This window comes from Hipposideros armiger, unplaced genomic scaffold, assembly GCF_001890085.2.
Source record: "Hipposideros armiger isolate ML-2016 unplaced genomic scaffold, ASM189008v1 scaffold_797, whole genome shotgun sequence".
NCBI lineage: Eukaryota > Metazoa > Chordata > Mammalia > Chiroptera > Hipposideridae > Hipposideros > Hipposideros armiger.
Genome location: NW_017732147.1, coordinates 47,371 through 61,695, shown reverse-complemented (window position 1 = coordinate 61,695; position 14,325 = coordinate 47,371). Strand labels below are relative to the sequence as shown.

The window sequence follows — 14,325 nt, the reverse complement described above, 5'->3', positions numbered from 1 at the left end:
GCTTGAGACAGGGCGCACCTGAAGTTCAGTTTGCAGGGAAAGATGATCCAAATGACATTTTCTTTTTTTTTTAAGATTTTATTGGGGAATTAGGGAAGGGGAACAGCACTGGGGAATCGGGGAAGGGGAACAGACAAGTTGCTGTCCTTTTGTTCTTCAGTCTAGTTGTGGAGGACGTCACTTCAGTGGCCCATGTTGGTATTATTATTGTGCTCTTCCCTGCTGAGGCAGATGGGTTGCGGGCCATTCGACAGCCACTCACAGTGGCACACGGCAGCTCACAAAAGCTCACGCCCGCTGCCGGCCAGCCCCACTGCAGCTTACGCTGTCACTGGCGACTCACGGCAGCCCAGCCCCAGGTCAAGCTGTTCTTCACCATCTTAGCTGTAGAGGGCACAGCATCACTGGCCCATGTGGGATCTGAACTGGGGCCCTGCTGCTCAGAGCTCGCGTCCCAAGCCTACTCCTAACCAACGCACCACTCGGTCAGTCCCCAAATGACATTTTCAATAGCTGCTATGTTGAGAAAAAGTTGTGAGCGAGTCAACAGTGAAAAAAAAGGGAGATGAGTTCCAATGCTGTTGCAATAATGCAAACAAGAAACTATGGTAACAATTGAGGTGGTAGAACTTATTTGGATTCTGGATAAATTTTGAGGATAAAGATAAAAAGGATTTGCTGGGCGGCCAGTTAGCTCAAGTGGTTAGAGCACAGGCTCATAACACCAAGGTTGCAGTTCGATTCCCACATGGGCCATGGAGCTGCACCCTCCACAACTAGACTGAAACAACCACTCGACTTGGAGTCAAGACGTCTGATTAGCTCAGGTGGTTAGAGTGCAGGCTCATAACACCAAGGTGGCCGGTTCAATTCCCACATGGGCCAAGGAGCTGCACCCTCCACAACTAGATTGAAGACAACTTCTTAACTTGGAGCTGATGAGTCCTGGAAAAACGGTCTCCATAACTAGAACGAAGTAACTACTTGACTTGGAGCTGATGGGTCCTGGAAGGACACACTGTTCCCCAATAAAATTTCTTTTAAAAAAAAAAAGGATTTGCTTATGGCTGAGTGTCAGGCACATGGAAAAAGAAGAGTTGAAAGTGACTACAAGATTTATGAGGTGTGATCAAATAATACATGAATGCTTAAATTTAAAAAAAATTATTACAGTAAAAAACACATAGCCATTAACCCCCTCAAAATACTCCCCCTTGCTTTGAACACACTTATCCCATCATTCTTGCCACTTTCTGAAGCAATTCTGGAAGCCCACTTTTGTGAATGTCTTTAGTTGCACTGTGATGGTTGTCTTGATGTCCTAAATCAATTCAAAATGTTTACCTTTTATGATCATTTTGACTTTGAGGAAGAGCCAGAAGTCACACAGTGCCCAATCTGGTGAACAAGGTGCCTGAGGACACACCATAATTTTTTTATTTGACAGAAATTGACGTACCAGAAGTGATGTATGACACAGAGCATTGTCATGACGGAGGATGAAGTAACAACATTCACAAAAGAGAGCTTCCAGAACTGGTTTAGAAAGTAGCAAGAATGATGGGACAAGTGTATTCCTAGCGAGGGGGGTATTTTGAGGGGGATTAATGGCAATGTGCCTTTTACTGTAATAAACTTTTTCTATGTAAACGTTCACCATGTTTTTTTATCAGACCTCGTAGGGCCTGTGCAACTGGGGGAAGATGGAGTTCCAATTTACTGAGAAAAAGGGGACTGAACGTGGGCAGGTTCTAAGAGGGAAACAGACCAGCTCAGTTCCCTGGTGGTTCCAGTGAAACTGGTGGCTTCCCTATGGGCCTGTCCAGAAGGCAGGAGTAAGGCAAGAGGAGTTCAGGAAAGGTCCCTGATGGAAACAGACATCTCGGACTCATCAACACATAGATCCTATTTGAAACCATCTAGATGACATCACCAGATCAGATGGAGAATTCATTTCAAGGAGTAAGCCATAAAGAATTGAACATTAGAGCTCAGGGAGAGAGAAGCGACCAGCACAAAACACCAAGAAGGAGCTGCCCGTGAAGTCAGATTAAAACAGGGAAAAGTTATCCCAGATGTCAAGTGAGGAAAAAGTTTCAAGGAAGAAAATTGCTGGTTGCTAACAAATAAAATCAGACAGGTCAGAGGTGATAAGGACTTAACAGTTTAAATTTATAACATGGAGGTCGCTGGAACCTTGAAAAGAGCAATGTCAGTGGAATAGTGAGGGTGGTAATGTGATCACCACAGTTTAAGAGCGATCAAAAGGAAAGGGTCAGAGCAGCAGCGAGTATGCACGTGGGGAAATTTGTTGAAAGGGGAGCAGAGAAACAGAACAGCCTCAGGGGAATGAGTTAAGGGATTTCTTTTTAGAAGAGAGACATAACATGTTTGTAAGCTGGTGGGAATGATCGAAGAGAGAAAATTTGATGATACAGGTCTGAAGAGAGACTTGCTGAGCCAGCTCTTCAGTAGGTGACAAGGGCTCAGTGCACACGTGTGGAGCTGGGCCAGTGCATTTACAGTTACAGGGAGAGGCAGAAGAGGGGTACGATGCTGGTGGACAGAAAGCTGCCGTGGTCATCTACTGTACACTCCCTGCCTAGCCCACTCTCTGTCACTGCCGGAGCTATACAAACCCCAGGAAGGGTCAGTCACCTCTACAATTTTGGTAGAACTGGAGTAAGCCATCCTCGCAGTACGCCCAATGTTTCATCTTCTGGGCCCCATTTGGAGACATTCAGAGATCTCAGATGCCCAACTCACATTCCCTGTGTCTTGCAGTCTGCAGAGCACTGCTAGCGTGAGTGTGCAGCAGAAATGAGAGACCAGCTACAGAGCTGGCTACAACAAGCCTGTTTCTGACATGGAGGCTCCAACCTTCTGAGGCCCAGTGCTATGCAAAAGGGAGGACAGGCAACTCCACTTGTGGCTCAGGATGTCAGGAAAAACATGCATTTCCAGGCCAGGACACTGACCCCACCTTCCCCACCCCCTGCCCACAGAGCCTCCATGCACATACCTCCATTGATGTCACCGCACCCCCCAAACGGCTTCTGTGCAGGTATCTCCATCGATGACCACCCCCCCAACACACATGTTCTCCATGCAAGTACCTCCAGCAACACCCCTCACCCAGCCCCTCACAGCCTCCATACAGGTACCTCCAGCAACAGCCCTGCCCCCCAACCTCTTGAGACCTCCATCTAGGTACCTCCATTCATAACCCTCCCTCCCACACCATCCGTGCAGGTACCTCCATGGATGACCCCCTTGCTCAGGCCATCCTTGTTGTCTGAGGTCAAGAGCAGCTCCACAATCCCTCGGTCTTCCAAGGCCTGTGGGGGAAAATGAGAGTAATCAGTCTGTCGTTCCTCAGAGCGCCTGCTGGGTCACACATCTGGGAATGAGGCTGCCAGAAGAGAAAGAGGGAGAGATTCAAATAAAGCATTTATTTCTCTACAGGAAACAGAGAAGCCCATCCTGTCTGTGCGTGGCATGTTCAACAAAGCTCCCATCAGCTGGAAGTCCAGCCAAGGCAGGAGCAGGGCTGTCAGGCTCTGGCAGCCTTCGGCTGCTCCTGATCTGGCGAAGTGCCCAGTCTGGCTGCTGTGCTGTTCCTAGACAGGACTACTCAGAGGCCAACTCAGCAAGGCCAGCTGCCAAACTGTCACCTGGCAATAGACTGCAGGGATCTAAGAGTAGGTCAGGGCCTCTGGGACAGCCCACCCCTCCTCCTTCACCCTCACTAGAAACAAGCAGTCCATCCCTTCCCCACACCCAGCAGAATGGGCTCTGGTCACCAGCGATGTCACAGTCACGTGCCCACAGTGCACTGCACATGCCCAGTAGAACAGGAAGTACTCCTTCAAGGTTGTATTGGGTTGTCGGAAAAGTCATGATGCATTTTTGCAATGAAAAACATACAAAAAATACGTCATCATTTTTCCAACAACCCAATAAATCAAATGATGAAGTGGAGAAAACACACACTGTGCTGAGAGGCAATAACCATTTTCCTACCCAGAATGACTGCTAACACTGTGGTGCATTTACAATCATCTAGGCCTTCTGCTAAGCACTTTACATTGACCGTCCTATTCAGTTTCACAATCAGCATCTGAATGGTACAGACGCAGAGCCTCAGAGAGGTTGGGTCAAGTGTTAATGGGTACAAAGCTGATGAGCACAAACCTGACCCCAGAGCCTGTTGATCTTCAAAGGCTCTGCTCTGGGGCTGTGGGCAATTTGAGGTCAAAAACACCGGCAAGGGGCATTTGCCCATCACTCCCCTGCAGATATTATGACAACACTGTTGATTTCAACCCAATTCTTTGGAAATTAGAGGAGGCAGAGGGATGGATAACACAGTATGGATGAATAAAGCTCATGTCTGATCCCAGATGCTGGTAAGGAAGGAAGAGAGGGGCTCTAATTCTCAGAACAAAAGAAGCTATAGGAATTTAACCCATTAGGCAAGGTGAATTTTTATCAAAGACCTGTACCCACCACCTCACAGCTCTCCAACCAATCATTCACTGATATTTAACTAACTTTCCTTAGGTTCCCACCATGTGTATACAGCATCATGGAGGCTGGGAGGCTGTAAACATGGACAATAACCATCTTTTATAGCGGTACCATTCACATGTGACCTTTCACAGGCACTGAATGACTGGCTACACACTGTAAGGGATGATTACTGCTTCCTGAGCACTAGCCATCTGCCAAGCACAGTTTGTGGCCTCATGCATATTATCCCACTGTGTTTCCACAGCAGCCTTAGAGAAAGGCATTCTTGTCTTCACTGTGCACACAATGAAGTAAGGCTCAGAAAGGTAAGTGACTTGCCCAAGGTCATCATCTATGCTGATGGTATCCACATGTCCACACCACCCCAGGAAAAGTTGCATGGCAGCTCAGGAGAGGATCCTCCCAATAGCTCTAGGATGACAGAGGCTGTGCTCTGCTGCCTCTCTCTGCCCACCTGTCTTACACATGGATGCCTTTCCCGGACACCAGGGAAGTGGGACTGAGCAGGAGAGGTCCTGAAGGACCTCCTCTCCTCCCCTCAATGGAGCTCTCCTCCTCTGTAGCTCAGTAAATCAGTAAACACAGGCTAGAGAAGCCCCAGCACCCAGAGATAGGCAGAGGGAGTGAAGCACTCCTGTCCTGCACCCCAGCTGGGATCTTCCTAGCCAAATCAAAGACAAAGAGGAAGGTGGCTATGGCTGGACTTGACCATCAGGACTAAACTCTCCTCTTTCCAGCTTTAGGAATGTCACTCTTCCTAAAGATGGCCTTGCTCCCTAAGTCAAGGGCTTTTTGCATGGGCAAAAGGGTAGGGAAGAGTGGATAAGAAGCCACAAGCTGAAACTAAAAAAAAAAAAAAAAGCAATCATAGAAAACAGATTATCCATAGAGAAACAAAAATTAGAATGACAGCTGACTTTTTAGCATCAAAAATAAATGCTAGAGGGCTGGCTGAGTGGCACGTTGGTTAAGAGCTGGCTTGGGACGCCAGCTGAGCAGTAGGGTGCCCAGTTCGGATCCCACATGAGGGCAAGTGACGCTGCACCCTCTACAGCTAAGATGGTGAACAACAGCTCAACCTGGAGCTGGGCTGCTGTGAGTCGCCAGCGATGGCGTAGGCTGCAGTGAAGCTGCAGTGGGCTGCCATAAGCTACCATGAGTGGCTAGCAGCGGGCGTGAGCGGCTGGCTGCCAGCATGAGCTGCCAAAAGCTGCTGTGAGTGGCCATCCAATGGCCGGCGAGTGACTGCCTCACCAGGAAAGGGCGCAATGATAATACCAACATAGGCCAGTGAAGTGCCGTCCTCCACATCTAGACTAAAGAACAAAACGACAGCAACGTGTCTGCTCCCCTTCCCCCAATTCCCCAGCGCTGTTCCCCTCCCCCAATTCCCCAATAAAATCTTTAAAATAAATAAATAAATAAATGCTAGAAAGACTAGAATAATGTCTTCAATGTGCTGAAAGAAAACTTTCAACACAGAATTGTAGCTCAAGGAAAATATCTTTCAAGATTGAGAAGTATATAAAGACACCCAGAAAAGCAAAAGTGTAGAGTTTGGCCATAAAAACTCTCAGTAAAGAAATTTGGGGCCGGTCGAGTAGCTCAGTTGGTTAAGAGCTCGCTCAAGAGTGTGAGCTCTGAGCAACAGTGGTTCGATTCTCAGCCCGAGCTGAGCTGCCACTGAGCTGCCAACAAGTGGCAGGATGGCTCAGCTAAAAATAATAATAATAATAAATAAATAAATAAATAAATAAATAAATAAATAAATAAATAAAGAATAAAGAAAGAAATCTGAAGAATGTTCTTCAGGGTGAAGGAAAGTAATCCCAGATGGACTTCTGAGTTACAGGAAGGAAAGATTAGGAAAAAAGTAGTAAATTTGTGGATCAACCCAAGGATTCATTGGCTGTATAAAATACTAACTATATTTTTGTGGGGTTAAAAAGGAGAAATAAAATACAGGACAACAATAATATATATCTAAAAAGAAGAAGAAGCTACAAGCTGAAGTGCTCGAGCCTCAGTCTACCTCTCTGCAGGGACTAAAGTAATTTCCATATGGTAAATGAATCTGCCTGTGACAGCAGGAGAGATGCTGCCAAGGACATCAAGAGCCAAAGCCAAAGCAGCTTTAATTAGGTGAATTCACAGAGGCCACTTAACAGTTCCTCAACTCACACCATGGCTGACCATTCTAAGTACTCCAAAACCAATGCCAGTGATTCTATCAAAGTCTTACTCATTGACTGCTTACTGTGTGCCTAGAACAGTCCTGAGCCATGTGACCTCACATATAGGCACAATTCGGAGAGGCAAATACTCCTATTAGTCTCACTCCATAGAAGAGAAAATGGAGGTTTAGAAAAATATATTTGTTCAGGGTCTCAGCAACCAGAAACCAGAAACCAGATTTGAGTATTATCCTGTTCTTTTAAGTGTTCCTCTAGCCCTGCCCTTCCCTGATTTGCCATATATTAAATCAGTGGCTCTCCACCTCACCCACACATTGGAATCAGGAATCTGAACACTACCCCACAGATTCTTAAATTGGTACCATATATGGCCTGGGCACAGGGATTTTTTTTAATTCCCCAGATAATGCCAAGGTACAGCTGAAGCTGGGAATCATTGCTTTAAATGCTGGAATGAGAGCAGCTTCTCCAAGAAGACTTCTGTAATCATCACCACTCAGTTAAGTCAATTCCTTTATTCTCAGCCCCTGCAATACCATGTATGTAATTAAACTCAATCAATAATAAGTAAATAAGTGACAACCCTGATGAAATAAAAGTATGGAGAAAGGACTCACTAATTAATAAATGATACGGAGAAATGTGATATCAACATGAGAAAAGCACTAGACATGTGACACCACAGCCCATAATACATTGCAGAGAAAGGAATGTGAAAAAATGAACTGAGCTGACACTTACTTTCTTGATGTAAGGCATATAGGCAGGGTCTTTGTTATAAGAACCGTATTCATTCTCCACCTGCACAGCAATGATGGGTCCTCCGTGCTTGTACTAGGGAAAAGAGAAACAATCAGAAGCTGAGTTTGTAGTGGCAATTATATTGTCTAATTTCCCCACACTGATAACCAAATACTGGCAAAACATCCCATTTGAAAGCAAAAGTCTCAAAAAAGTTTGGTATATAATTGAGAGTGATGTCAGTAAGACACAGAGTAGGAAGTTCCAGGCCCGTGTTCCCCCAGGGAAACATCAAATAAACAACTACATAACTGACTAAAACAACTTGATACGAGTTCTGGAAGCCAGTCAAATGCTTAAGCAAACAAAGTAAGTGCTCAATCAAGAAAAAGACACATTCAAAATGGTAGGAAATTTCATGGTGTTCTGCTTGCCCTTGCCCCAGCATACCATGGCACAGTAAAAAAAAAAAAAAAAGTATCCCAAATTCCAGTTCCCTCCCTCAAGACAGAAGGCGCAAAATAGAATTTATTTGCAATGTTCTGGGCTATCTATGGGCTGCCCAGCAGACTAGTTTCGTCTCATCTGACTTAGAGCTCAGACAGGAAATGTTGGCAACGTTTGGACCCCCTCAGGTTCATGTGTTTCTTTAGAAACTGTTTCTAGAGATTTATTTTGTTCTTCTAAATGAGCCATATTCCCCTGATTCTTGTATGCTTTGTGCTTTTTTTGTTGAAAATTGGGCATTTAAAAAAACAGTCACCTTTCCCAGTCTTTGCAGATTGAGGGGAATGCTATCACTATTTAGTGGGCTCCTGAGCCTTGAGATCAGCCCAGGATGAAAGCTTATGACCTTCTCAGATATTTTCTGGACATGGGTCTTGTCTGGACTGGGTGTGAATTCCCCCACCCTCCACACTGGCTGCTTTTACATGTTTTACTTTCTCAGAGTCTCACCCCAGCTTCTTCTTGTGGCCTTAGACGTTCTGTTGTATTCCTCTGCCTGTAATACCTTGCCCCCATGGGTCTGCAGTCTGCCTGACGTTTTCACATGCTGTGACCCACCACTGTCTCAAAGAAATACATGCACTGCACTTACTAGACAACGATTATAAAACACCTGTCATAAATATGCTCAAAGAGCTAAAGAAAATCATGGACAAAGAAATCAAGGAAAGAAAATATGAACAAAGAGAGTATATTAATAATTAGATAAAAACGATAAAAAAAAAGAACCAAACAAATTCTGGAGCTGAAAAACACAGTATCTAAACAGAAACATTCACCATAGGAGTTCAACATCAGATTCAAACAGGCAGAAAAATGAATGGGCCAGCTTGAATACAGGTCATTTTAAATTATTGAGTGAGAGGAGTGAAAAGAAAAAATAATGAAGAAAAGTGAACAGAGACTAAGGGATTTACGCAACATCAGTAAGCAGACAACTATACTCATTATCTTCTCCCCAAAGAAGAAGAAAGAAAAGGGCAGAGATATCACTTGAAGAAATAATGGCTTAAAGCCTCTCAAATTTGAGGATACATGGATATACAAATCCAAGAAGCTTCAATGAAATTCAAGTAACCTTAACCAGGAGACCCACACCAAGACATATTACAATCCAACTGTCAAAGCCAATGACAAAGAGAGAGTCTTAAAAGGGGCAAGAGAAAAGCAACTTGACATATACAAAGGATATCCAATAAAGTTATCAGCAGATATCATCAGAAACCTTGCAGGACAAAACAGTGAGATGATATATTCAAGGTGGGCAAAGAAAAAAAAAACAATAAACCAAGAATATTTTATGCAGCAAAACTGGCCTTTAAAAACAAGGGAGAAATCAGGATATTCTCAGACAAATAAAAGCTGAGAGATTTCATCACCACTAGACTTGTCTTAAAAGAAATGCTACATGGAGTCCCTCAAGTTGAAATGAAAGGATGCTTGACAGTAATGTGAGCCCATATGAAAATATGAAGTTCTCTGGTAAAGGTAAATATATTTAAGAAATGTAAAAGCCAATATTGTTGTAATTTTAGTTTACAACTCCACTTCTTATTTTTACGGGATTTAAAAGTCAAATAGATAAAAAATACTTATGAATCTATATTAATGGGTACATAGTATATAAAGATATAATTTGTGACTTTAATAACATGTAGGGGGACAGAGCTGTAAAGGAGTAGTTTGTATATGTGATTAAAGTTAATTAGTATCAATATAAGACACAATGTTATAACTTTAGAACAGTATATGCAATAGCCATGGTAAACACAATTAAAATATCTATACAATGTACACAAAAAGAAATGAAAAGGGAATCAAAACTTGTCATTATAAAAAATTTAACTAAATACAAAAGAAGGCAGTAATGAAGGAGATGAGGGAGGAAAAAAAACTGAGACATACAGAAAATAAATAACAAAACGACAAAAGTGTTTCCCTACCAGTAACTTCTTTAAGTGAATGTAAATGGATTAAATTCTCCAATCAAAAGACATATATTTGCAGAATAAAAAAATAGTATCCAATTATATGCTGTCTATATGACACTCACTTTAGCTCTAATGACACACTAAGATTAAAAGTGAAAGAATTGGGCTGGCCGAGTGGAGCATTGGTTAAGAGCTGGCAGAGGGCCCCGGTTCAGATCCCACATATGAGGGCCAGTGACACTGCCCTCTATAGCTAAGATGCTGAACAACAGCTGAACCTGGAGTTGGGCTGCTGTGAGTCGCCGGCGAAGGCATAGGCTGCAACCCCTGCTGCAGTGGGTTGCCGAGGCTACCGTGTGTATCCAGCAGCCAGAGTGAGCAGCCAGCAGCCACAGTGAGCGGTTGTCCAGAAGCCGGTGACTGATCTGCCTCGCCTGGGAAGAGCGCAATGATGATGCCAACTTGGGCCAGTGAAGCAACGTCCTCCACAACTAGACTGAAGAACAAAAGGACAGCAACTTGTCTGTTCCCCTTCCCCCAATTTCCCAGCGCTGTTCCCATCCCCCAATTCCTCAATAAAATCTTTAAAAAAAAAAAAAGTGAAAGAATTAAAAAAGATATTCTGTGCAAATAGTAACCAAGAGAGCAGGGAGACTTTAAGTCAAAACTATTAGAAGACACAAAAAAGGTACTATTTTGTGTGTGTGTGTGTATACATTAAATTATATAATATATAAAATTAAATATATATATATCATACATACATACATACATATATAAGACAGCTCTATAATAATAATAAGAGACTTCAACATCCCATTTTCAATAATAGATAGAACCAGACCAAAAAATTAATTTAAAAAATACAGGATTTGAACAACACTACAGACCAATAGGACCTAATAAATATATTAGAACACTCCACCCAACAACAGCACAACACACATTTTTCTCAAGTGCACATGGCATATTCTCCAGGAGAGACCATGTGTTAGGCCACAAAACAAGTTTTAATAAATTTTAAAAGACTGAAATCAAACAAAGTATCTTTTCCAATTACAATAGAATAAAACTAGTAGCCAACAGCAGAAAGAAAACTGGAAGATTCACAAATATTGGACATTAACACCCTCTTAGACAACCAGTGGCTCAAAGAAAAAAATCACAGAAAAATTAGTAAATACCTTGAGACAAATGAAAATGAAAACACAATATAACAAACTTACGGGATACAGAGAAAGCAGTGCTATGAAATTATAACTGCAGACACATTAAAAAAGAAGAAAGGTCTCAAGTCAACAACCTAACTTTTCACCTTAAAGAACTAGAAAAAGAGAGACAAACTAAACTCAAAGGTAGCAGAAAAAAGAAAGTAATAAAGATTAGAAAAGAGATTAAAATAGAGAATAGAAAAATGGAGAAAAAAATTAACTAAACCAAGAGTTGGTTCTTAGAAAAGATCAACAAAATTGACAAACCTTTAATTAGATTAACTAAAAAAAAGATTCAAATAACTAAAAATCAGACATTGCTATCAATTTTACAGAAATTATAGGATTATAGGAGAGGAATATGAAGAACTATACACCAACATATTGGATAACCTAGATGAAATAGACAAATTCTAGAAACACACAACATGCCAAGACTGAATCATGAAGAAATAAAAAATCTGAATAAAGCTATATCTAGTAAAGAGATTTACACCAATCTTTCTCAAACTCTTCTAAAAACAACTGAAAAACTCAAAAACACTTAAAAAAACTGAAAAACAATTACAAACTCATTCTATGAGGGAAGTATTAGCAAAGTCAGAAAAAGACTATAAGAAAAGAAAACTACAGATCAATATCCTTGATGAATACTGATGTAAAACTCTTCAAAAACAAAAAAATTTTTCAAGAAAATACTAGCAAAACAAATTCAACAGCATATTAGAAAGAGTATACACAAGGACCGGCCGAGTGGCTCAGTTGGTTAAGAGCTCGCTCAAGAATGCAAGCTCTGAGCAATAGCGGTTCAAGTCCCAGCCCAAGGTGAGCTGCCACTGAGCTGCCAACCGGTGGCAGAATGGCTCAGTTAAAAAAAAAAAAAAACAGATTATACACCAAGAACAAGTGGGATTTCTTCCTGAATGCAAGGATGATTCAACAAAAATCAGTGTAATGTACTACATTAACAAAATGGGGGGTGGGGAGGAACACACATGATCATCTCAATTGACACAGACAAAGTATTTGACAAAATTCAAGATGTTTCCATAATAAGAACACTCAACAAATTAGGAATACAGAAAAAAACTATCTCAATATAAAATAGGCTATATATGAAAAGCCCACAGACAATCTTATACTCAATGGTGAAAGATTGAAAGCTTTTCCTCTAAGATTAAGAATAAGGCAAGGATTCCTGCTTTCACCACTTCTATTCAACATAGTATTGAAAGTTTTAGCCACAGCAATTAGGCAATAAATAAATAAATAAATAAATAGCATCCAAATTGGAAATGAAAAAGTAAAACTATCTCTGTTTGAAGAGAGTATGATAGTATATGTAGAAAGCTACTGGTTCCACACACACACAAAAAACTATTAGCACTAATAAACAAATTCAGCAACCTTGCAGGATACAAAATCAACACACACAAAAAAAAATTAGTTCATTTCTATACACTACCAATGAACAATTCTATTTACAATAGCATCAAAAAGACTAAAACACTTAGAAATAAATTTAATCAAATAGGTAAAATACTTGTATACTGAAAACAACAAAATGCTGCTGAAAGAAATTAAAGAAGATAGCAAAAATTGAAAAGACATCCTGTGTCCTGTGTTCATAGAGTGGAAGACTTAATATTGTTAAGATGTCAATATAACCCAGAGTAATGTACAGATTCAATGACATCCTCATCAAAATCCCAATGACGTTTTGCAAAAATGAAAAAATCCATATGAAATCTCAAGGGACGCTGAACAGCCAAAACTATGTTGAAAAAAAAAAAGAAGAAGAAGAAGAATAGAGTTAGAGGTCTCATACTTCCTGATTTCAAAACTTACTAAACTTACAAAAGCTATGGTAATCAAGAGTGTGGTACTGGCATAAAGACAGATATATAGACCAATGGAAAGAATAGAGGTCAAAAATAAACTCTCAAATGTATGGTCAAGTGATTTTCAACAAGGGTGCCAACATTAGTCACCCTTTCAATAAATAGTTATGGGGAGAACTATATAGCCACATGCAAAAAAGTGAAGTTGGACCCTTATCTTATACCATATACAAAAATCAACTCAAAATAGATAATAAACCTAAATATAAAAGCTAACACTACAAAACTCTCAGAAAACAAAAAAACATGGGGGAAGCTTCGGGACATTGGATTTAGTAATGATTTCTTGGGCATAGAACCAAAAGCAAAGGCAACAAAAGTAAAAATAGATTATGTCAGACTTAATCAAAATTTAAAACTTTTATGCATTAAAGGACACAATCAACAAGAGTATAAAAGGCAACCCTCAGAATGGGAGAAAATATTTGCAAATCATCTGATAAGAGACTGATATCCAGATATATAAAGAACTCCCATAACTCAACAACAACCACAACCACCTCAATTTTAAAAATGAGCAAAGAATTTGGATGTTTCTCTAAAGAAGATATATAAATGGTCAGTAAGCACATAAAAAATATTCCATATCACTAATAATTAGGGAATTCAAATCAAAACCACAATGAGATACCACCTTATAACCATTAGGACAGCTTTTATTAAATAAACAGAAAACAACAAGTGTGGGCCAGGATTTCAAGAAATTGGAACTTTGTGCATTGCCTATGAGAATGTAAAATGGTGCAGCTGTGGAAAATGTATGGTGGTTTCTCAAAAAATTAAATAAAGCTAACCATGTAATCCAGGAATATCACTTCTGAGTATATATCCAAAAGAAGTGAAAACAGGGACTCAAACAAATATTTGTACACAATGATCATAGCAGCATTATTCATAATAGGAAAAGCAATCAAAATATCCATTAATAAATGATTGGATAAACAAAATGTGGTATATACATACAATGGAAAATTATTCAGCCTTAAAAAAAAAAGGAAATTCTGGGCTGGCTGAGTGGCGCGTTGGTTAGGAGTTGGCTTGGGATGCCAGCTCTGAGCAGCAGGGCCCCAGTTCGGATCCCACATGAGGGCCAGTGACGCTGCACCCTCTACAGCTAAGATGGCGAAAGGTGGTGAACAACAGCTCGACCTGGAGCTGGGCAGCCTTGAGTCGCCGACAACGTCGTAGGCTGCAGTGGGGCTGGCTGGCAGCGGGCATGAGCTGCGGTGAGCCACTGTGGCGGCCGTCCAATGGCCAGCAAGTGACTGCCTCACCCGGGAAGAGCGCAATGATAATACCAACATGG

The 14,325-nt window shown here is 41.2% G+C and overlaps 1 protein-coding gene across 6 annotated transcripts in view; it reads right to left on the bottom strand.

Annotated features, from left to right (window-relative positions):
- Positions 1-14,325, bottom strand: part of GLB1L2 (galactosidase beta 1 like 2) — an 83,149-nt gene that overhangs the window by 32,067 nt on the left and 36,757 nt on the right. For all 6 annotated transcript variants that reach the window (XR_002122349.1, XR_002122350.1, XR_002122348.1 and 3 more), the window contains exons 7-8: positions 7,470-7,562; positions 3,257-3,338 (exon numbers count right to left, since the gene is read on the bottom strand). Coding sequence is in view for 3 of the 6 variants with exons in the window: in XM_019628483.1 (XP_019484028.1) it covers positions 3,257-3,338; positions 7,470-7,562 (175 nt within the window). In the remaining 3 variants the exon portion in view is untranslated. The remainder of the gene's footprint in view (positions 1-3,256; positions 3,339-7,469; positions 7,563-14,325) is intronic.